At 42.8% G+C, this 24,843-nt stretch overlaps 1 protein-coding gene across 10 annotated transcripts in view; it reads right to left on the minus strand.

Moving 5' to 3' along the window:
- ptprfa (protein tyrosine phosphatase receptor type Fa) overlaps positions 1 to 24,843 on the minus strand; it is a 266,847-nt gene that overhangs the window by 27,312 nt on the left and 214,692 nt on the right. For 7 of the 10 annotated variants that reach the window (XM_062997302.1, XM_062997297.1, XM_062997301.1 and 4 more), the window contains 4 exons: positions 20,230 to 20,390; positions 16,854 to 16,966; positions 15,373 to 15,405; positions 12,882 to 12,979 (listed from right to left, as the gene is read on the minus strand). In XM_062997302.1, the coding sequence (XP_062853372.1) occupies positions 12,882 to 12,979; positions 15,373 to 15,405; positions 16,854 to 16,966; positions 20,230 to 20,390 (405 nt within the window). The remainder of the gene's footprint in view (positions 1 to 12,881; positions 12,980 to 15,372; positions 15,406 to 16,853; positions 16,967 to 20,229; positions 20,391 to 24,843) is intronic. The other 3 variants (XM_062997303.1, XM_062997299.1, XM_062997298.1) reach the window with 1 other exon arrangement.

The raw sequence follows: 24,843 nt of genomic DNA on the forward strand, positions 1-24,843 counted from the left end.
CAACAGCTCTTTAAGACCTGTGTGTTTTTAAATAACAATTTACGCATGGTTGAGTCCTCCCATAACACTCTCAACGTCCATGCTGGCCCTCCACATGTGAAGCCACCAGGTTCTTCTTTTCACCAGCCATCGGTGGACTCACTCTGAGGAACACCCTACACTTCAAGTATTCCTCCACCACTCGTCATGGCATCTTGACCAGACAGTAGGAGTCGACCACAGCCTCTCCTCCCTGCTGTGCTACCCGAGCACCTGCTGTGTTTGTATCCATCATTATAATGTCAGTATTTTTTAGGGGATGGAGGGGTGGGGTAAAGCTGCACCTCTTGTTTACCGGGTCACGAGATAAAACGACCTGGATTTCACTCTGACAAATCACTCCCATTACTGCTAATGTCTTCGTCTGACAGCCTGATCTGTTTACCCTCCGTCACTTAATCACATCTCCCGCTAGGCCGTCTCTTTCTCTTCAGTTCTATCTCTCTATCATCTCGTTCTCCTTCATTCTAGCATTAATCTACCGGCTCTCTTTGTTCCTTCTTCTCTTCGTCTCTGCCTCTTCCCGATCCCCCTCTTTTATCCATCCTATAACCTCAACACTCCCTCATTCCTTCATTCCTATTTTTCTACTTTTTCCAAGTTTATCTCTTCCTATTTCCTATTCCCTCTGTTCTCCATCCTTTCATCTATTTTCATTTCCTCGTCTCTTCATCCATTAACCTCTCACTCCTCCATTCCTACTTTCCTCCATATTCTCTTTTTACCCTCTTACCCTTTATTTCTTCCTATTCCTTCTTTTTTTCTATTTTTTATAGTGATCCTCCGACCCGTGCACAGCCCTTAGTGGAACCCTTTTTCACCTATGCACTCGGCACAGGCACCTCTATCTGTCAATCAGGGTCCTTACAGAGCGTTTAAAGACCCCACCCACATAGTCGGGTCATCCCGCTCTAGCAGAAACATGTCTGCTGCAGGCATGGCCAATTATGCCCACTAGATGGCGCCCAGCCGACCGGTGGCAACGGTGAGTTTCAAACCGAGGAGTTCAAAATCTCGGCGCTGGTGTGCTATTCCTTCTTTGCATCACAACCATGCAAATCGATTCCCCCATATCTGTCCACAATTAATTCCCTCCATCCCATAATCTCTCCATGGGCTTAAACTCATGCATATACTGAGACTTATTCCGTCACATCAAACCTACACATTATTCTTCGATAATTTCATTTTTTATAATTATTATATATATCGGTTATAATCTATACTACTGTTTCTATTATTATTCAGCCATATCTATTTCAATTATCATAAAATGTGAATAACACATATATTTTTACATATTGTTCATTAGGATATATATATATATATATATATATATATATATACAGTGTATCACGAAAGTGAGTACACCCCTCACATTTCTGCAAATATTTCATTATATCTTTTCATGGGACAACACTATAGACATGAAACTTGGATATAACTTAGAGTAGTCAGTGTACAACTTGTATAGCAGTGTAGATTTACTGTCTTCTGAAAATAACTCAACACACAGCCATTAATGTCTAAATGGCTGGCAACATAAGTGAGTACACCCCACAGTGAACATGTCCAAATTGTGCCTAAAGTGTCAATATTTTGTGTGACCACCATTATTATCACTGCCTTAACCCTCCTGGGCATGGAATTCACCAGAGCTGCACAGGTTGCTACTGGAATCCTCTTCCACTCCTCCATGATGACATCACGGAGCTGGTGGATGTTAGACACCTTGAACTCCTCCACTTTCCACTTGAGGATGCGCCACAGGTGCTCAATTGGGTTTAGTCCATCACCTTTACCTTCAGCTTCCTCAGCAAGGCAGTTGTCATCTTGGAGGTTGTGTTTGGGGTCGTTATCCTGTTGGAAAACTGCCATGAGGCCCAGTTTTCGAAGGGAGGGGATCATGCTCTGTTTCAGAATGTCACAGTACATGTTGGAATTCATGTTTCCCTCAATGAACCGCAGCTCCCCAGTGCCAGCAACACTCATGCAGCCCAAGACCATGATGCTACCACCACCATGCTTGACTGTAGGCAAGATACAGTTGTCTTGGTACTTCTCACCAGGGCGCCGCCACACATGCTGGACACCATCTGAGCCAAACAAGTTTATCTTGGTCTCGTCAGACCACAGGGCATTCCAGTAATCCATGTTCTTGGACTGCTTGTCTTCAGCAAACTGTTTGCTGGCTTTCTTGTGCGTCAGCTTCCTTCTGGGATGACGACCATGCAGACCGAGTCGATGCAGTGTGCGGTGTATGGTCTGAGCACTGACAGGCTGACCTCCCACGTCTTCAACCTCTGCAGCAATGCTGGCAGCACTCATGTGTCTATTTTTTAAAGCCAACCTCTGGATATGACGCCGAACACGTGGACTCGACTTCTTTGGTCGACCCTGGCAAAGCCTGTTCCGAGTGGAACCTGTCCTGGAAAACCGCTGTATGACCTTGGCCACCATGCTGTAGCTCAGTTTCAGGGTGTTAGCAATCTTCTTATAGCCCAGGCCATCTTTGTGGAGAGCAACAATTCTATTTCTCACGTCCTCAGAGAGTTCTTTGCCATGAGGTGCCATGTTGAATATCCAGTGGCCAGTATGAGCGAATTGTACCCAAAACACCAAATTTAACAGCCCTGCTCCCCATTTACACCTGGGACCTTGACACATGACACCAGGGAGGGACAACGACACATTTGGGCACAATTTGGACATGTTTACTGTGGGGTGTACTCACTTACGTTGCCAGCTATTTAGACATTAATGGCTGTGTGTTGAGTTATTTTCAGAAGACAGTAAATCTACACTGCTATACAAGCTGTACACTGACTACTCTAAGTTATATCCAAGTTTCATGTCTATAGTGTTGTCCCATGAAAAGATATAATGAAATATTTGCAGAAATGTGAGGGGTGTACTCACTTTTGTGATACACTGTATATATATATATATATACTGTATATACAGTGTATCACAAAAGTGAGTACACCCCTCACATTTCTGCAGATATTTAAGTATATCTTTTCATGGGACAACACTGACAAAATGACACTTTGACACAATGAAAAGTAGTCTGTGTGCAGCTTATATAACAGTGTAAATTTATTCTTCCCTCAAAATAACTCAATATACAGCCATTAATGTCTAAACCACCGGCAACAAAAGTGAGTACACCCCTAAGAGACTACACCCCTAAATGTCCAAATTGAGCACTGCTTGTCATTTTCCCTGCAAAATGTCATGTGATTTGTTAGTGTTACTAGGTCTCAGGTGTGCATAGGGAGCAGGTGTGTTCAATTTAGTAGTACAGCTCTCACACTCTCTCATACTGGTCACTTGAAGTTCCAACATGGCACCTCATGGCAAAGAACTCTCTGAGGATCTTAAAAGACGAATTGTTGTGCTACATGAAGATGGCCAAGGCTACAAGAAGATTGCCAACACCCTGAAACTGAGCTGCAGCACAGTGGCCAAGATCATCCAGCGTTTTAAAAGAGCAGGGTCCACTCAGAACAGACCTCGCGTTGGTCGTCCAAAGAAGCTGAGTGCACGTGCTCAGCGTCACATCCAACTGCTGTCTTTGAAAGATAGGCGCAGGAGTGCTGTCAGCATTGCTGCAGAGATTGAAAAGGTGGGGGGTCAGCCTGTCAGTGCTCAGACCATACGTCGCACACTACATCAAATTGGTCTGCATGGCTGTCACCCCAGAAGGAAGCCTCTTCTGAAGTCTCTACACAAGAAAGCCCCCAAACAGTTTGCTGAAGACATGTCAACAAAGGACATGGATTACTGGAACCATGTCCTATGGTCTGATGGGACCAAGATTAATTTGTTTGGTTCAGATGGTCTCAAGCATGTGTGGCGGCAATCAGGTGAGGAGTACAAAGATAAGTGTGTCATGCCTACAGTCAAGCATGGTGGTGGGAATGCCATGGTCTGGGGCTGCATGAGTTCAGCAGGTGTTGGGGAGTTACATTTCATTGAGGGACACATGAACTCCAATATGTACTGTGAAATACTGAAGCAGAGCATGATCCCCTCCCTCCGGAAACTGGGTCGCAGGGCAGTGTTCCAGCATGATAATGACCCCAAACACACCTCTAAGACGACCACTGCTTTATTGAAGAGGCTGAGGGTAAAGGTGATGGACTGGCCAAGCATGTCTCCAGACCTAAACCCAATAGAACATCTTTGGGGCATCCTCAAGCGGAAGGTGGAGGAGCGCAAAGTCTCGAATATCCGCCAGCTTCGTGATGTCGTCATGGAGGAGTGGAAAAGCATTCCAGTGGCAACCTGTGAAGCTCTGGTAAACTCCATGCCCAGGAGAGTTAAGGCAGTTCTGGGAAATAATGGTGGCCACACAAAATATTGACACTTCAGGAACTTTCACTAAGGGGTGTACTCACTTTTGTTGCCGGTGGTTTAGACATTAATGGCTGTATATTGAGTTATTTTGAGGGAAGAATAAATTTACACTGTTATATAAGCTGCACACAGACTACTTTTCATTGTGTCAAAGTGTCATTTTGTCAGTGTTGTCCCATGAAAAGATATAATAAAATATTTGCAGAAATGTGAGGGGTGTACTCACTTTTGTGATACACTGTATATACAGTATATTACTGCTGCTATTATTATTGTCAGTTGTATCCAATGCCGTAGTGTCAGATGCACTAAATGCACATTTTTTAAATCTAGTTGCATATCGTATATTGTATATATGCACATTATACATTTGTATTAGTTCTTCTTTTGTTCTTGTTCAGCTACTGGTGGCCAATAATTTCCTTCAGAATGAATAAATAAGTAAGTTTGTAAGTAGGTAGGTAGATAGGTCAGTAGGTAGGTAGGTAGGTAGCTAAGTAAGTAAGTATCCATCCATGCATCCATCCATCCATCCACCATGATTTTATTTCTACTTTTTTCCACATTCTCTGCTCCTTTTAGCCATATTTTCCTTCCATTCTACCATAAATCATCTCAAGAAAATGCAGGTGCTAGGCATGCCTGCCTGCTGCCCTGCCTGCAACCCACATTTGTCTCTTTGTCTGCAGAAATCTCAGACTATTGAGCAGCTGAAGTGTTCCATCAAACAAGATGACATTGGCTGCTCAGGTGGCGCAGCGGTAAAAAGAAACGCGCTGCAACCAGGGCTGGATTCTGAGAAGCGTCGTATCGAATCCAGCCTTGCTTTACCGGTTCGAAGCTGAGTGGCTATATGAGCAACGATTGGCCGGTTGCTCATGTGGGGGGTGGGACAAAGAACCGGATGTGGGTCTCTCTCTGTCAGAATGCGATTGCGTTCTCTGCCGGCTGATTGGAGGCGCTTACACAGAGATGGGAGGGGGTGCCCTTAGGGTGTGTCTCTCCGCATGCAACGCTAGGTGGCGCCAAACTCGTCGATGTGTGGGTGGCAAAGATGCATCTGGCTGCTGCTCGTGTTTCGGAGGGGATACGGGTTAGCTTCAATCACCTCCGTCAGGGCAGGGTTCGGCATAGACAGAGAGGAAGCACGATGCTAATTGAACAATTGGATGCGCTAAAAAGGGGAGAAAAAGGGGTAAAAATTAAAAAAAAAAAAAAAAAAAAAAAAAAAAAAAAAAAACAAGATGACATTGACTATTTTATTCTATTTTAAGTTATACCAACCATACAGATGAACTTTGAGAGTATACAATAACTGACTGCAGCCCATCTGTTGCTCTGTACAATCTGTTACCAAGATTTTTTAATTATAAGGAACCCCCATTGGACCCCCACTGTCCAAGCAATATTTGGGTGGTGGATCATTCTCAGAACTTGCAGTGTGTTGTTCTGGTGTGAGTGCAGCAGTGTTGTTGGGATTTGTAAATCCTGTTTAATCTTACTGACCACTTTATTAGGAACACATACCCTGTTAGTACTGGTTGTAGGTGTAGAGTGAGAGACACAATAAATGCCCATCTATTTCTAGACTTATCATTAGACACGTTCTAATCACAGGAAGCTAGTGGCTTTATGTTTTTGGTTGGAGCTCTATTCTCCTCCCAGTGTTGACATTGAGGTCCCAACAACTCTGCTGCACCTGCTATGCTTGTACCAGAACCACACACCCTACCCTGATGTAACCTTGTTAATGCAGTTCTGAAAATGGTTCACAGACAAACATCATGTGGTCCTGTGGGGGTAGGTGTAGCTTATAAAATAATAAACGAATGTACCTGGCAGAGAGGTGAACCTAATAAAGCGCTCAGGTGCTAAAAACACTAAAAATAAGATTTGAAAATAATTTATTTCTGATTTTACAATATTTTGTCTGACTGTCCTATTTTTTGGGGGATTGTTTGTATATACAACAACAGCGTGTTTATTCCCCCCTGCCTCCAGTTTAGAACCCTACTGAATAATTTATTTGCAGCTCTTTTGGGATCCGAGCCTCTTATTCAGCTTTAATAAAGTAAACAGGGTTTATTAGCAGTTCAGCCGAGGAAGCGTCTTTATTAGCACCGTTCGGCAGAAAGAAATGAGAGGGAAAGCTTTCAGTCTTCACACCCCAGCACACTGACGTTTTTAGGGTCATTATTTGGATTTTATAACACTTGCGCTTGGCCAGATCTCAAACTGCTGATGGAACCATCCAGAGCTTTAATTTGAAGCTGTTATATACCCACAAGTACCCACATGATGGCAGAAAATGGGTGCTGTTACTGTAACGCCGTTATCTGCTGAAAGCATCATTATCCTCTGATGGTGTCGGACCAGAAATCACCCGTTTGTTGCCTAAATGCACATTTAGTGCTCACAACCCCCCCATTTTTAGCAGAGGTGCAGACACACAGTATAAGAGTGGCATTTCTTCTGGACTGGGTTGTTTGTGTTCAGGAAGATGACAAACGTTGCTTCTCTGGTTATAAAAGAAACATTAAGATCAGTCAGTGAGTAAACCAGTCAGAGCTCCTGACCTCAGCCCTACAGAACTGGAATGTCGAGGTGAATTGTGGAGGCTAATGAGCTTCATCCCTTATAGAAACTCCATAATAATTTTTAAAACGGGATGTCCAACACGCTCATGATCAGGAGTCCACATACTTTTGACCATATAATGTGAATTAAAGTTAAAACTGGAGGAAAGATTTTAAAAAATCTGACTGAAATGTATACAAGGTGGAGGTAGCAGAGTGGGTGCTGCACTGCGACGTGGGTCCTAGGGACCTGGGTTCTATTCTTATCTCCTGTCTTTGTTTATGTGGCATTTCTTTGGGTTCTCCGGTTCACTCAGTCCTCCCACATTCAGAAAGTAGATTGGATGCTTTAAACTGCCTCTATGTGTGAGTGAGTGAATCAGTCAGTGAGTGAATCGTTCAGTGAGTGAATCAGTCAGTGAGTGAACCAGTCAGAAAGTGAATCAGTCTGTAAGTGAATCAGCCAGTGAGTGAATTGTTTAGTGAGTAAATCAGTCAGTGAGTGAATTGTTCAGTGAGCAAATCAGTCAGTGAGTAAATCAGTCAGTAAGTTATTTAGCCAGTAAGTGAATCGTTTAGTGAGTGAATCAGTCAGTAAGTGAATCAGTCAGTGAGTAAATCATTTAGTGAGCAAATCAGTCAGTGAGCAAATCAGTCAGTAAGTTATTTAGCCAGTAAGTGAATCGTTTAGTGAGTGAATCAGTCAGTAAGTGAATCAGTCAGTGAGTAAATCATTTAGTGAGCAAATCAGTCAGTGAGCAAATCAGTCAGTGAGTAAATCAGTCAGTGAGTGAATCGGTCAGTGAGTGAATGAGTGAATTGTTCATTGAGTGTATTAGTAAGCGAGTAAATCAGTGAGTGAGTGAATTAGTCGATGAGTGAATTGTTCAGTGAGTGAATCGTTTAGTGAGTGAATCGTTCAGTGAGTAAATTAATCAGTGAGTGAATCAGTCAGAGCGTGAATCAGTCAGAGAGTAAATTAGCCAGTGGGTAAATCAGTCAGTTAGTGATTTTGTCGATGAGTGAATCAGTCAGTAAGTGAATCGTTCAGTGAGTAAATTAGTCATCAAGTAAATTGTTTACTGAGTGAATCAGTCAGAGAGTGAATCAGTGAGTCAGTGAGTGAATCAGTGAGTCAGTGAGTGAATTGTTCAGTGAGCGATTCAATCAATGAGTAAATTAGTCAGTAAGTAAATCAGTGAGTAAATCGTTCAGTGTGTGAATCAGTCAGTGAGTGAATCAGTCAGTCATTGATTTAGTCAGTGAGTAAATTAGTCAGTGAGTGAATCAGTCAGTGAGTGAATCGTTCAGTGAGTGAATCAGTCAGTGAGTGAATCAGTCAGTGATTGATTTAGTCAGTGAGTGAATTAGTCAGTGAGTGAATCAGTCAGTGAGTGAATCGTTCAGTTAGTGAATCAGTCAGTTAGTGAATCAGTCAGTGAGTGAATTGTTCAGTAAGTGAATCGTTTAGTAAGTGAATCAGTCAGTGAGTGAATCAGTCAGTGAGTGAAGTGTTCAGTGAGTGAATCGAGTAAATCAATCAGTGAGTGAATCAGTCAGAGAGTGAATCAGTCAGAGAGTAAATTAGCCAGTGGGTAAATCAGTCAGTTAGTGATTTTGTCGATGAGTGAATCAGTCAGTAAGTGAATCGTTCAGTGAGTAAATTAGTCATCAAGTAAATTGTTTACTGAGTGAATCAGTCAGAGAGTGAATCAGTGAGTCAGTGAGTGAATCAGTGAGTCAGTGAGTGAATTGTTCAGTGAGCGATTCAATCAATGAGTAAATTAGTCAGTAAGTAAATCAGTGAGTAAATCGTTCAGTGTGTGAATCAGTCAGTGAGTGAATCAGTCAGTCATTGATTTAGTCAGTGAGTAAATTAGTCAGTGAGTGAATCAGTCAGTGAGTGAATCGTTCAGTGAGTGAATCAGTCAGTGAGTGAATCAGTCAGTGATTGATTTAGTCAGTGAGTGAATTAGTCAGTGAGTGAATCAGTCAGTGAGTGAATCGTTCAGTTAGTGAATCAGTCAGTTAGTGAATCAGTCAGTGAGTGAATTGTTCAGTAAGTGAATCGTTTAGTAAGTGAATCAGTCAGTGAGTGAATCAGTCAGTGAGTGAAGTGTTCAGTGAGTGAATCGAGTAAATCAATCAGTGAGTGAATCAGTCAGAGAGTGAATCAGTCAGAGAGTGAATCAGTCAGAGAGTGAATCAGTCAGTGAGTGAACTGTTCAGTGAGTGAATCAGTCAGTGAGTGAATATGTGAAGGTGTAATGCCCTGTGATTAATTGGCACCTTGACCAAGATGCCTCCCTGCCCTAAAACCAGTGTTTCTTGGTGGCACAGGTGACACAAGTTTTATGTTTTTCAGCTTTTGTATGCCAACAGTTTGGGGAAGGCCCTTTCCTGCTACAGCATGTATGTACAGTATGTCCCAAAGGTCCATAACGACTTGGCATGTTCAGTTTGGTGTGGCCTGCACAGAGCTCCTGACCTCCTGAATTGTGGAGGTTAATGAGCTTCGTCCCTTATAGCAACTCCATAATAATGTCCATATTTTTAAAATGGGATGTCCAACATGCTCATGGTCGGGAGTCCACATACTTCTGACCATATAATGTGAATTAAAGTTAAAACTGGAGGAAAGATTCTGCAGGATTTTGAGGGATCTGGCGCTCAACATGAGCGAGTCAGTGATCCCCTCAGGGACGTGGATTTGAAGGTCAGTGTCAGTCTGTACTGTCAGCACAGTGAGAAGTGCAGAGACAGCAGACCAGTCATTTCAAGCAAACGAGCTCCCATCACATCTACACCCTCACTCATTCACCACACCATCACCACTTCATCACATCTACACCCTCACTCATTCACCACTTCATCACATCTACACTCTCACTCATTCACCACTTCATCACATCTACACCCTCATTCAGTCACCACACAATCACCACTTCATCACATCTACACCTCACTCATTCACTACTTCATCACATCTACACCCTCACTCATTCACCACTTCATCACATCTACACCCTCACTCATTCACCACTTCATCACATCTACATCCTCATTCAGGCACCACACAATCACCACTTCATCACATCTACACCCTCACTCATTCACCACACCATCACCACTTCATCACATCTACACCCTCAGCCTCATTTATTCACCACACAATCACAACTTCATCACATCTACACCTCACTCATTCACTACTTCATCACATCTACACCCTCATTCATTCACCACTTCATCACATCTACATCCTCATTCAGTCACCACACAATCACCACTTCATCACATCTACACCCTCACTCATTCACCACACCATCACATCTACACCCTCATTCAGTCACCACACAATCACATCTACATCCTCATTCATTCACCACACAATCACATCTACATCCTCATTCATTCACCACTTCATCACATCTACGCCATCATTCATTCACCACACAATCACCACTTCATCACATCTACATCCTCATTTATTCACCACACAATCACATCACAATCACCACTTCATCACATCTACATCCTCATTTATTCACCACACAATCACCACACAATCACATCACAATCACCACTTCATCCCATCTACATCCTCATTTATTCACCACACAATCACCACACAATCACCACACAATCACCACTTCATCACATCTATACCCTCACTCATTCACCACTTCATCACATCTACACCCTCACTCATTCACCACACCATCACATCTACATCCTCATTCAGTCACCACACAATCACCACTTCATAACATCTGCACCCTCACTCATTTATCACTTCATCACATCTACATCCTCATTCAGGCACCACACAATCACCACTTCATCACATCTACACCCTCACTCATTTACCACTTCATCACATCTACACCCTCACTCATTCACCACTTCATCACATCTACATCCTCATTCAGGCACCACACATTCACCACTTCATCACATCTACATCCTCATTCATTCACCACACAATCACCACTTCATCACATCTACATCCTCATTCAGTCACCACACAATCACCACTTCATCACATCCACACCCTCAATTATGCACCACACAATCGCCACTTCATCACATCACAATCACCACTTCATCACATCTACATCCTTATTCAGTCACCACACAATCACCACTTCATCACATTTACACCCTCATTTATGCACCACACAATCACCACTTCATCACATCACAATCACCACTTCATCACATCTACATCCTCATTTATGCACCACACAATCGCCACTTCATCACATCACAATCACCACTTCATCACATCTACATCCTCATTTATGCACCACACAATCACCACATCATCACATCACAATCACCACTTCATCACATCTACACCCTCATTTATGCACCACACAATCGCCACTTCATCACATCACAATCACCACTTCATCACATCTACATCCTCATTCAGTCACCACACAATCACCACTTCATCTCACCTACACCCTCATTCATTCACCACACCATCACCATGTCTAGGTAAAACGAGGATCTTCTATCCATTACGACCACATCATCTCCTAATGGCTTTTACTGAGGGTAAGTGTGATTGAGGCCTGAGGGGGAAACGAAGATGATGAAGCTCCAACAGAAGGAACGAATTACAATTCAGTACAAAAAGACACACAACTATTCATTTTTAAACACTGTACGACCAAAAGTATGTGAACACCCGGCCATGACCTTGTTGGACGTCTGGTGTATTCTGGACTGTGCCTGTGGGAATTAGTGTCAAATCAGTCAATAATGCATTTGTAAGGAACTGATGAAGTTGAGGTCAGAACTCCAAACTCTACATCAAATTTGTCAAAAATAATGTCTGGACGTGTTTAGGCGTATGTTGCCCCAACTATGTACACTGATCAGCCATAACATTAAAATCACCTCCTTGTTTCTACACTCACTGTTCATTTTATCAGCTCCACTTACCATATAGATGCACTTTGTAGTTCTACAATTACTGACTGTAGTCCATCTGTTTCTCTACATGTTAGCCCCCTTTCACCCTGTTCTTCAATGGTCAGGACCCCCACAGAGCAGGTATTATTTAGGTGGTGGATCATTCTCAGCACTGCAGTGACACTGACATGGTGGTGGTGTGTTAGTGTGTGTTGTGCTGGTATGAGTGGATCAGACACAGCAGCGCTGATGGAGTTTTTAAACACCTCACTGTCACTGCTGGACTGAGAATAGTCCACCAACCAAATATATCCAGCCAACAGCGCCCCGTGGGCAGCATCCTGTGACCATTGATGAAGGTCTAGAAAATGACCGACTCAAACAGCAGCAATAGATGAGCGACCGTCTCTGACTTTACATCTACAAGGTGGACCAACTAGGTAGGAGTGTCTAATAGAGTGGACAGTGAGTGGACACAGTATTTAAAAAGTATGTAGAAAAACAGATGGACTACAGTCAGTAATTGTAGAACTACAAAGTGCTTCTATATGGTAAGTGGAGCTGATGAAATTGACAGTGTGTGTAGAAACCAGGAGGTGGTTTTAATGTTATGGCTGATTAGTGTATGTTAAGTATACATATGTGTGTGTGTGTGTGTGTGTATATATATATACTGTATATATATACTGTATATATACAGAACGTCTTTTATATGCCAATTCAAAATGGGCGTGGCAGGAACATCGAAACTCTACCATCTACAGTAACTGTTTTATTCTGGTTAGGGTTGCAGTGGGTTTGGAGCTCTCCTAAAACCACTCCCTCACTCATTCACTCACTCTTTTATTAACACACTAACAAGCACACACACACTCACACTCTGACTTATTAACACACCTACTTATTAACACACACACACTCACACACACCCGGTCGTCGGGAGTCAGAATGATCTGAGGAATATTTAGTACTCTGTACCTCGTACTCCTGAGAGAATCGCAGGTTGTCGTTGGCTTTCAGACGCTCAATGTGCTCGGCCAGGTCACAGACGGAGATGGGCGGGTGCTCTCTCATCCCTACAGGACACGACAAAACATGGCATTATGGGAAATCTGTCCCGAAGCCACACAGCACAGTCATCTACAATAGCACACAGCCATTAGCAAAGCTCTGAGACACACACACACACACACACACATACCTGGGGGAAACAAGTATTCAACCACTTTAGTTTTATGATTTAATTTACCTCTAATGCAAATATCAACAGAACAGAACGTATTTACATCCATTAACAAATAACGTCTGAAAAATGACCAGTATTAAAAAGGGCCCTGGTTCAAGCCCTACTATCATCATTTATATAATTGATTGATTTGATACTCCTGTTACAAAGGGGTGTGGCTGAAACACGATCCTTTAAAAGGGTGTCCACACACTTTTGGCCACATTGTGTATATTTGTTTCACCGTTGTTGTGATTTGTGCTTTTAGCAGAGCAGTTTTGCAAAACAGAATTGATAGAATTGTTGTCCTATGCATTGCTATTGCTCAATGTGTAACTGTTGTTCCTGCTGCTTTCAGGTCGTCCTGCTGCTTCTTTTAAGTGACTTCTGGCTTTTCTCGTGCCTATTTTATTATCAGTCTGAGAGCAGGTTGTGAAATGTTTGTGTGATGGTCCTGTTCGGGAAGCATTTATGGTTTTCATGAACGTTTTATATTCAGGTTTTGTCCCTGAGAGCTTTAGGAAGCTCCTTCACCCTCACATAGCTCTTTTCCAAAGAACTCTGGTTCTTGAACCGGTTCTGTTCAGGTTTCTTCGAACCTTGGTCTGTTTTAGAGAACCGACGCGCGTTTCCACCAGTTTTTGGGAACCAAGCCTGCGTCATCAAGGGTGGGCGTTACATAAAGAAAGTAAAGAGTAGTAACATGATGATGGAGCGTGTAGATAATTATCTGTGAGAATTTGTGCTATTGTTACAGATGTTCGTTTTTATACAAAAAGCTATTGGTGATAAGAAAACGTAGACGTGTTTGTCGCAGTTGTTGTTTTCTTTAGTTCACTGACATGAGAAGCGGTTTGTGCTTCGCTCTTACTGCGACCCTCGGTGTAAATAGCCGATTTGCTCAGCGCTCGGCTTGAGTGATAAAACATCACTACAGTTCCACGACACAAACAAACACCTGTGTAAAATAACCATCAAATCCAGTCCAAAAACTCCACATGTATCTGTGTTTAACTGGATTTACTTCATGTGTGGTGTTTATGCAGCTCGGGGTTCTGAATCCGCTTCTCGGGAGAGTCGAAAAAGCTTCACCTAAATAAAGCGTAACGTGGCTGAATGTACTAAAAGTACGACACAGAAACACTCAATTTCTCTTCGTTATTACTGGTTATAAGCGCTCTGTTCTGGTTACAAGCGTTCTGTACTGCCCAAATTCATCCGTCATTGTTTTAGTACAACAAGCCGCGTTACGCTTTATTTTTCACGTTAAGCGTTTATACTGTCCGGGTCACTTTTACCAGGTCACATCACACAGTTCATCGCTTTGAAAATATCAGTAAATATCAGCAGCAAACTGGCTCAAAACTTAATCAGGTGAACTTTAAAAGATGAAATTGATTTAAATTCTGTATAATGTTATATATTATAATGTCTCATGTGAAAGCGTCCACTCCAAACCTCTACACTCTGACACGCCCACGGATCACGTCACTGTTCGCGCTGAAAAACCAAGTATTCTGTGGTGCCAGATTAGAACTCTAGTTCGCTCTCTGGAACCTCTTTTTTTCAGTGGAAACACGTGGAACCGGTTCAAAATCAAGTTCTCGAACCAGAACGGAGCCGGATCCACGTCGGTGGAAAAGGGGTAACAGTGATCACTACCCAATGTGTGAAGTTCTTGTCGGTTCTAATAAAACCAGGTACAATTTGCATAAGAATATTTTAAGTTTTGTATTTTATTTTTTTAAATTAAACCTTCACATTTACAGATTTATTCACTAGACGTACAGTAGATTAAATAACAACAACCAAATATGGTTTGAATACCAGTTTGTTTCCCTTTACTGTTTACAGACGGTGTGAAGCTTGAATAGCAGCGACTTCACCGCAAGATGAAGCAAAGAAAGCGTGAGGCCTTTGTCAGGAAGCATGAGATAAACAGGAACTGGTCTGCTGATTAGCTAACAGAGTAAAACTCAAATATGTGCAATAGTACAACTAATAAGATTAATAAATTATTGACCAGTATCATCAATGCACTGATCAACTGACTGACCATCGAAGTTTAATGGTTTAATTAGTTGTGCTAATTTAAATCTATATTTAAAACTACATGTATGTTTCTAATGTTTACACCTTGAGGAAAACAAAGAGTCGACAAAGGTGCTGAGAAATGGAATAATAATGCAGAACCAAAACGAGTGGACAGTGACACCAAAAGCACAGAAAGGCATGGAAACTAACTTGGAGTATCTGGACAACTTGGGTCGCTGGAACCTGTGGAGAAAAGACGAGGTAAGGAAGTGTAAAAGCAATAAAGAACCCAAAATATTCACGTAGATACTGAAAAAAAGAGAGAGAGAAAATGTGAGGAAACGAGGGGAGAAAGACCAGATCCAGAATCTCTACAGAGAGGAAAAGGCACTCAGATGATCTTTGGTTTTATTAAAGGTGGATTTGCTCAACACAGAGATCTCAGCTTCTCATGTCCTCCTCTAACATACACTGTACGGCCAAAAACTGGTGACCAACCCTCACACCCATTTCTAACAGGTATATAAAATCCATTACAGAACCGTTGGTTTGAGGCTATTTGCTGATCAAGCATGAACGAGCCTCTGTGCTCAATCTAAAGTCCTTAAGGACAAAATTTGATGACTTTAATATAGAGCACATGTGTCAAACTCAAATACACCGTAAACTCATACATAAACTGCATCTCCCACAATGCATGCTGATTTTGTGACCCGCAAAGTGACCGCATCCGTGTTTCTACATCAGTGTTCAACTGAGGCGCTCTTTCAACAAGTGATGCTAAGAAATATTTACAAATAATCCCAAAATATAAAAGAAGAGAATTGTAACTGAAGCAGAAGGAGGACATTTAATGAAAGATGGGAAAGTGAAAACAAGTTTGTGCTTTAAGAAGAGAAACCGGTACGTCTCTTGTGTTATGAGGCCGTGTCTGTGGTAAAGGAGGCCAATATAAATGTAGATATACATTATAATTATACAGTATAAATTTAGCCTCCAAGAAAAACAACAAATTGTCCGAGACTTAAAAGGCAGACTGCAATCACGGCAGGATACGTTACAATCGGCCCTTTGAGGGCCACCATAATGCTGATGTGGCACCTCTGATGTATAGGAACTCCAGTGGTCTGCACAGAGCCCTGACCACAACACTATTAAACACCTTTGGGGTGAATTGGAACAATGATGACCTCACAGAACGGGCAAAATGTCTCTCAAACACACACACACACTGTTTCTTTTCCAGACGAGTGCATGAGTGGTTTTGAAATGAGACGTCTAAAAGGCTTGTAACGAGGTGTCTATATACTTTTGACCGTAGCTGATTTAACATGTCAGATGATTATAAAGTTCAGTGTAAGTGTGTGTGTACATACGAGGGATCTTCAAAAAGTTTCCACACTTTTATATTTTGGTTATAAGCGGTGAGGGTGGGAGGAGGAGTAATCGGTCGCGTCTGAAAGACTGAGAGACGCTTATGGTCCGGATTTAACTCCATCTGATTTCCATCTGTTTGGAAGCTCAAAGAAGCTTTAAGGGGAAGAAGATTTTCATGTGAACATGAAGAGCCCTCGTACAAACAGTTTGTGTGTGTATGTGTGAAAATGTAGTGTTTAAGCGTGATTGTGTGTGTGAGCTTATAGTTTGTGTATGTGTAGTGTGTGTGTGTGTGTGTGTGTGTGTTTCAGTACCCTGTGTTTGATAGTTGAGCCTCCTCATCTCTACAGGATCAGATGAATGAGCCAGCAGATGGTCCTTCACTCCAGCTGTGTGTTCATCTTTCACTGAGGGAGACGTTCTCTTCCTACACGCACACACACCACACACACACACACACACACACAAGGAAGGAATTAATTAATAACTAATTCCCAACACTAAACACAAACACAGTCATAAATGCATAAACACAGGTACACAATTATCCAATTACCTCTGCTTATAACACACACACACACACACACACACACACTTAGAAACTGCACATACAAACTTACACCAACAAATCTCACATATATACTGCCATAGATACATACACTGGTACACAACCACACACACACACACACACACACAAACAAACACACACACACACACACACACACACACACACACACACACACACATTAAACTTTCTCCAACATGAACACACACTACACTACACACCCACTCAGATACTACACATACAATCTCACACCAAAAAAAAACACAACTAACACAGTCATAGATACATACACAACTAGCACACACATACTACACTCTCTCACACATACACACACACTACACACAAAACTCAGATACTACACATACAAACTCACACTAACAAACCACAACTAACACAAACACACAAACACACAGCCATAGATACATACACAAGCACACAATTACACAACTCTGCTTATCACACACTACACTCACTCACACATACACACACACTACACACCTACTCAGACACTACATATACAAACTCACACCAACAAACCAAACACACACCTTGCAAACACATACAGCCATAGATACATACACAGGGGCACAATTATACACCACTGCTTATCACACACACTCAGACATATAATACACTCTCTCCAACATGAACACACACTACACACCCACTCAAGACAATACATATACAAACTCACACCAACAAACCAAACACACATCATGCACACACACACACACACTAAACTCTCTCCAACATGCACACGCACATTACACTACACACCCACTCAAACACTGCATATACAAACTCACACTAACAAACCACAACACAAACACACACACACATACAGATACATACACTGGTACACAATTACACAACTCTGCTTATCACAGACACACACATACTACACTCTCTCACACATACACACTACACACCCACTCATATACTACACATACAAACTCACACCAACAAACCAAACACACACACAGCCATAGATGCATACACAGGTACACAATTACACAAATCTGCTTATCACACACACACACACACACATACTACACTCTCTCACACATACACACTACACACCCACTCATATACTACACATACAAACTCACACCAACAAACCAAACACACACACACAGCCATAGATACATACACAGGTACACAATTACACAACTCTGCTTATCACAGACACACACATACTACACTCTCTCACACATACACACTACACACCCACTCATATACTACACATACAAACTCACACCAACAAACCACAACTAACACAAACAGACACACATACAGCCATAGATACATACACAAATGACACACACATACACACACATACTAAACTCTCTCCAACATGCACACGCACATTACACTACACACCCACTCAAACACTGCATATACAAACTCACACTAACAAACCACAACACAAACACACACACACACACACATACAGATACATACACTGGTACACAATTACACAACTCTGCTTATTACACAAACACACAACATTGACACACACACATACTACACACAGACACACACACACACACACACACACACACACAAAGACATATTTAAGCACTACCTTGACACACACACACGCTTAGAAACTACACATACAAACTCACTCCAACAAACCAAACACACACATAGACAGGTACACAATTACACACCTCTGCTTATCACACACATGCACATTAATTTACGCACACAAGCATATACTTCACTCTCTCACAAATGCATACACACTACACACCCACAAACCACAACAAACACGCACACGCACACACACGAACTATTACACAACTCTGCTTTTCACACACACAGCACTGACACACACACACACACACACACACACATATACTACACTCTCTCACACAAATACACACACTACACGCTACACATCCAGTCATACACTACACAAACAAACTCACACCAACAACCCAAACATACACACATACATATTCAGCCATAGATACAAACACAAGTAAACAATTACACACCACTGCTTATCACACACACACACACACAAATACTACACACCCACTCAGACATACATATACAAACATACACCTACAAACCAAACACACACACACACACACACACACTATATTGACGTGTGACTTCATGTTCACGACAATTGAGCATGAAACACACACAGTGAATGAGGAGGACATCAGTGCTGGACCGTACTTACCTCTCCTGTTTACTGTGGTCATCCAGGAAGGAGCAGAATAAAGACAGATATGAGAGAATGTCAGAAAGAGTCAAACAGTCAAAAATAGAGAATCTGTATAAAAGTTCAATCTGTAACGTCTTCATCACTCGCTTTGTTATTTCTGCAGCATCAGTACCCTCAGTACCACCCAGCACTGACATTGAGGTGGTTAAAAATCCCAACAACACTGCTGCACCAGCTGTACTTATACCAGAACAACCCACTTCACCATGTCGCCACCATGTTAGTGTCAGTGCAGAGCTGAGAACGTTCCACCACCAGAACATCATCTGGTCAATGAAGGTCCTATGGGGGTCATTTTTTATTAATAAATTGGGAACAGGGGGGTGATGAAGTACCAGATGTACCCAAAAGTACCTTGGTGAATAGACTTAGTGTTACTCTCATGTGAAATAAAATACAAATGATTTAATGTATTATATAAAGATTTTAGTCACTTTGCTTGATTCAGCTCTAGCTGTTATTTTAGGATCCTTTCATCATTTGTGTGTTTTGTTATGGACTGGCTGAGCTGGACGGACTGGGTTTAATTATCCGTACCATTACTTTCCCTTCTCCCCACGGATGCCATATTTTTACCTCGGCTTTAATGGACCTGTCTGTTGCAGGTGTGTGACTCAGCTCTTCTGCGGTGTTTCAATAAGTCAGCGCTTTTTCTTCCACAATGACACGGCCTATTTATATTTTACAGATGAAGGTACAAAGCTAACTCGATTCGGAGCGCATAACACACCCGTCTGAGGCTATCGACCCACGCGGCGTGGGCTATTTATTACCGTATCCATACCCTAACATCACAGCGCTCTACTGACCGAGTCTATTATTATACACAGAGTCAGAGAGAGAGAGAAAGATAGAGAGTGTCAGCACTGTACGGGTCTCTTACCTCTTAAAGAGGAGAATGGCGATGACGATGATGATGATGAGGACCACGGCCAGCACCGGCCCCATCACCCAGAGCATCTCCGGGTCCTCGGCATGACGAGACATCACGCCGTGCGCCTGCACCGTGATGGGGTCCGAGAAGGGGCTGGTGGCAAAGATTTTCTGCAACGAACACACAAAATCACACACAATTACATACCAACACAAACAAATACACACACATTACATACCAACACCAAACCCAACACAAACAAATACACACACATACCAACACCAAACCCAACACTCCAGCTCATCCGCTATCAGATATCAAATACGGATCAGATTTCATAAGAAGATTTAATAATGACCCAACCAGAGATGTCGCAGACTCGAGTCCGAGTCGCACGTAAGTCGCACACACAGCGACTTCAGACTCGACTCGGACTCGTTTCAAATGACTCGGACTCACAAAAAATTACTTGTAGACAACAAAAGTCAGCAGCATGTGTTAACATTAGTTACCTGTGACAATTAATTACATATATATTATATCCTGATCGTGTCATTTTCTCCTCTCTAATAACGCTTCAGACGTTTTAACCCGCAACGCACACAATGGGTAAATGTTCCAGCCAGCTTCCGACGTAGCGATGAAGCGTCGCTCCCTACTCCCTACTTTGGATTAGATTCTCACTTAAAGTGGTGGAATACCCTACGTAGTGCACTTCACAGGAACAGATAGTTGTTATTTGCAATTATTCAGTTTGCGTCACACAGATGACGTGGTAATGAAACGCTTGATCGGCTTTCTAACGAGTTCATGTTTTACTTCACAACCGGGAAAAGTTTGGAGGTTTTTAATTATAAGCACATTTACAAAATAACGAATTCTATTCCTAATGGTACACACGGTTATAAATTTAATAGCATCTGGAAGAACATAAGCTAAGGTAAGCAGTGGTTATGGATTTTTTTGCTGTGTTTTGGATTTTGGCCGCTGTGCCTGATTTATCGAGCGCTTTTGTTTTGCAGTGAAAAAAAAAATTTATCAGTTGAAGCTTTTAACTGGAACCTTCTTGTTACAGAAATTACATTCATTTACACAATGACTAGGAAAGTAAAGGCAAGAAGTAAAACGGCAAAATACACTCGCTAATCTGTTGTTGTTTTTTATAAGAACTTACAGATTATTAGTTTATTTCTACGCTACATGTCCAATATATGTTTTGTGTAGATTATATTGACTCGTGACTTGACTCGGACTCTAGCCTAAAGACTCGTGACTTGACTCAGACTCGTATTTTGTGACTTGTGAACATCTCTGGACCCAACACACAGAGGAGTGTAGGAACTTTATCACCCAATAGCTTTTTTTTTTATTTTACTCTCGCTCAAATTAATCCCAATAAATTACTGAAAAGCAGAGCCTATGGGTCTGTGTGAAAACCTAGTGAGCTGCCTTGCTGCCTCCTGCCTACCTGCTCAGCTGCCTCAGTAGAGAGGATTCTCATAACACATCAAACTCATAAGATAGATTATTTAGATGCACTACTAACATCACCGCAGATTTAGCTTACTAAGCTAACACAGTTAGCCTCAGACCATTCAAACCAATGATCTGAGGCTGCACAACCCGCTAGCACGCCAGCTAACGCCTCCCTCCGTGTACCAAAAATGCTGTCCCTGACGAGCCTGAATTTACAAATAAACGACACTTGTTTAATTACACCTTTATACAAATGAAACATCAACGAGAATTTATTTACATTTGAAAAGAACTTCGTTGGTTGCTCCGCATTCGTCCGCCATGTTTGTATTTTTTTTGAGAAAATTGTGCCGCACTGAATGCTGGGATTGCCTTCAGTGCTGAGGAAGAATCAGACGCTCCCTTGTTATTCAGTCAGATTATCACTCAGAATTAAGGCGCCTCAGTAGGAGCATTTTAAGGGATCTAATGATTTAGACATGCCCTCTTCTCGAGAGTGTAGGATGATTGAGAGATCACTAGGCTTTTCAGACAGACCCTATAAATAGCATCATTTGAGTTATTGATCGGTATGGGCCTACAGCAGTGGTCTGTGGATAAATATTTAGGGAGTTCCCCCCCATGGGCCAAAAGATTGCAACAACATATAGATCTGGGCTGGCCATAAGAGAGGAATCAACCCTATCAACCTGGCTGGACTTCCAACAGGCACAGTTTGCTGTACCTGAGGAAGGGGGGTCGACAGGGTTTCTCATTGCTGCCTGAGATGTGACTACATGGTGCTACAGGCTGGTTGAGGTGCTGGTATGACTGGTGTATGAATTACAGAGCTGCACAGCACATCTCTTAGTACGCGATACGGCTTTCTACGAGACCCTGCCGGATGGTAAAAAGACTGCATGTGTGTCAGAGGTGGCTTGTGATCTGCAGCTCTTCTCAGTTAGGACGTAAATTACAGTTAAGATTGGGAGGAAAGCTGCCTCTTGACCCACATGATCATCTGGCTGGTAGGTGGTCTGTGAATGCATTAGCACTTTTCTCCTAAAGGAACCAGAAGCTTCGACTCTTCTGAAAGACCTGCAGGCATCTTCACATTTAATCAGTGTGAACTGCTGACTGATCATTTCTGTATTAACGGAGCTCCGGTCCAGCCATTTACAGCAAGAGGAAGATAAATCCGTCAAATCTTTAAAGCCGCAGCACCAAACCAGCCATCTCTTCAAGAGCTAATTGCTTTAGGAATGCCCGTCGGCCAGAGCGTTAAGAACCAGAGACGAACAGCCGGAGAGAGCGAGGAAGAGGGTGAATAACAACCAAAAAGGGACCATGGGAAAGAAGAAGGCATCGATGCCGGCGCCGACTCCTCCGCCCCGCTGAGAGCACGAGGACACGCATCAGTGGATCTCTGAGGACAGATCTCACCAGCACGACACCTTCTCCGTTCCCTCCGGAAACATCTGCAGTAACTAAAAAACAAGTGGAGAAATCAAGGCCCTGCAGGCACAGAGTGCTGGGACCGATTACAGAGAGACGGACGAGTTCCTGCTTCGTTAAGAACTTTCCACCGGCATGGCGTGCAAACCAGGCAGCACTGCAGAGGGTCTCAGAGAGGCTTTATCAAAACACCCCGATATATTCATGAAGGTTTATTTCATTTTCAGTAAAGCAGCATTTCCAGCGGGCGGTACGGTGGCTCGGTGGGTAGCACTGTTGCCTCACAGCAAGAAGGTCCTGGGTTCGATCCCCAGGTGTTTCCTCCGGGAGCTCCGGTTTCCTCCCACAGTTAAAAAACATGCAGTCAGGTTAATTGGAGAAACTGAATTGCCCTATGTGTGTGTGTGTGTGTGTGTGTGTGTGTGTGTGTCTGCCCTGTCCAGGGTGTTACAGTGTGCCTTGCGCCCATTGAAGAGCATTTCCAGCATTTAGCAGATCATCTAATCAAAAACGACCTGCAGAAGTGGTTCCATCAGTCAACATTTCCTCCAAACAGCCCAAGATCCATACAGAGAGGAACCTTGATGCCTGTCTTCCTTGATTCTTGAAGGGTTGAACAACATAAGCCAGACTTATGGCTTGATGGTACCAGGCCCAGAATGGGTTTTAACTAGGCTGTAACATTGTTTTAAATCAAATGCAGGCAGCTACAAGATGCCAGTGAAGAGGGCAGAGCAGTGGGGTGAGGTGGCAGCAGTGGGGTGACGTGGCAGCCCTTGAGCAGATTAAAAACCAGGTATGTAGCTGCATTTTGGTCAGATAGTGGACATGGGAAGGCCTGTCAGGGGGGAGCAGTAGTAGTGGACAAGAATCTGACAATAGCTGAATTCTAAAGATGCTATATAGGAAGAACTGGCACAATCAAGGACGATAGCTGGCAACGCCAAGGGTTTGAATGTATATTTAAACACTCACCAAAAGGCGCAAATACACTTTGGACTTAAAGCCACAGCATTGAAGGTCGTACTCCCTCATTAGGGGTAACTACAAGCAGACAATCCACCTTCTGCATGAGTTTAAGACACTGGAAAAACATGCTGTCCTCAAGGGATCGTTAGCTAAGCGGTCAAGGTACTGGACTAGTAATCAAAAGGTTGCCGGTTCAAGTTCTGCCACCTCTGCCCCTGATGCATTTTCTCCTTTTTAGCGTGTCCAATTGCCCGATTGCGTCATGCTTCCTCTCCACCAATGCCGATCCCCACTCTGACTGAGGAGAACGAAGCTAACCCATGCCCCCTCCGACACCTGGGCAGCAGCCGTATGCATTTTGTCACCTACACTTTGACGAGTGCAGTGCAGCTCAGCACTGTGTATGGAGAGACACACCCTGAGAGCACTCTTTTCTCATCTCTGTGCAGGCGCCATCAATCAGCCAGCAGAGCCAATCAATCAGCCCGCCCATATCTGAACAACATCGTTGTTTTAAATCGGCTTTAAATCGTTGTTCATGTGGCCGCTCAGCCTTAGCCGACAGACAGAGCTGAGATTCGATACGATGTATTCGAGATCCCAGCTCTGGTTCCAGCGTGTGTTTTTACCGCTGCGCCACCTGAGCGGCCCCTGAGCAAGGCTCTTAACCCTTAATTGCTTAAACTGTATTCAGTCAGAAATGTAAGTCGCTTTGGGTAGAGGCATCTCCTAAATGGCATCAAT

This window comes from Trichomycterus rosablanca, chromosome 6 (genome assembly GCF_030014385.1).
Source record: "Trichomycterus rosablanca isolate fTriRos1 chromosome 6, fTriRos1.hap1, whole genome shotgun sequence".
Classification (NCBI taxonomy): Eukaryota; Metazoa; Chordata; class Actinopteri; order Siluriformes; family Trichomycteridae; genus Trichomycterus; species Trichomycterus rosablanca.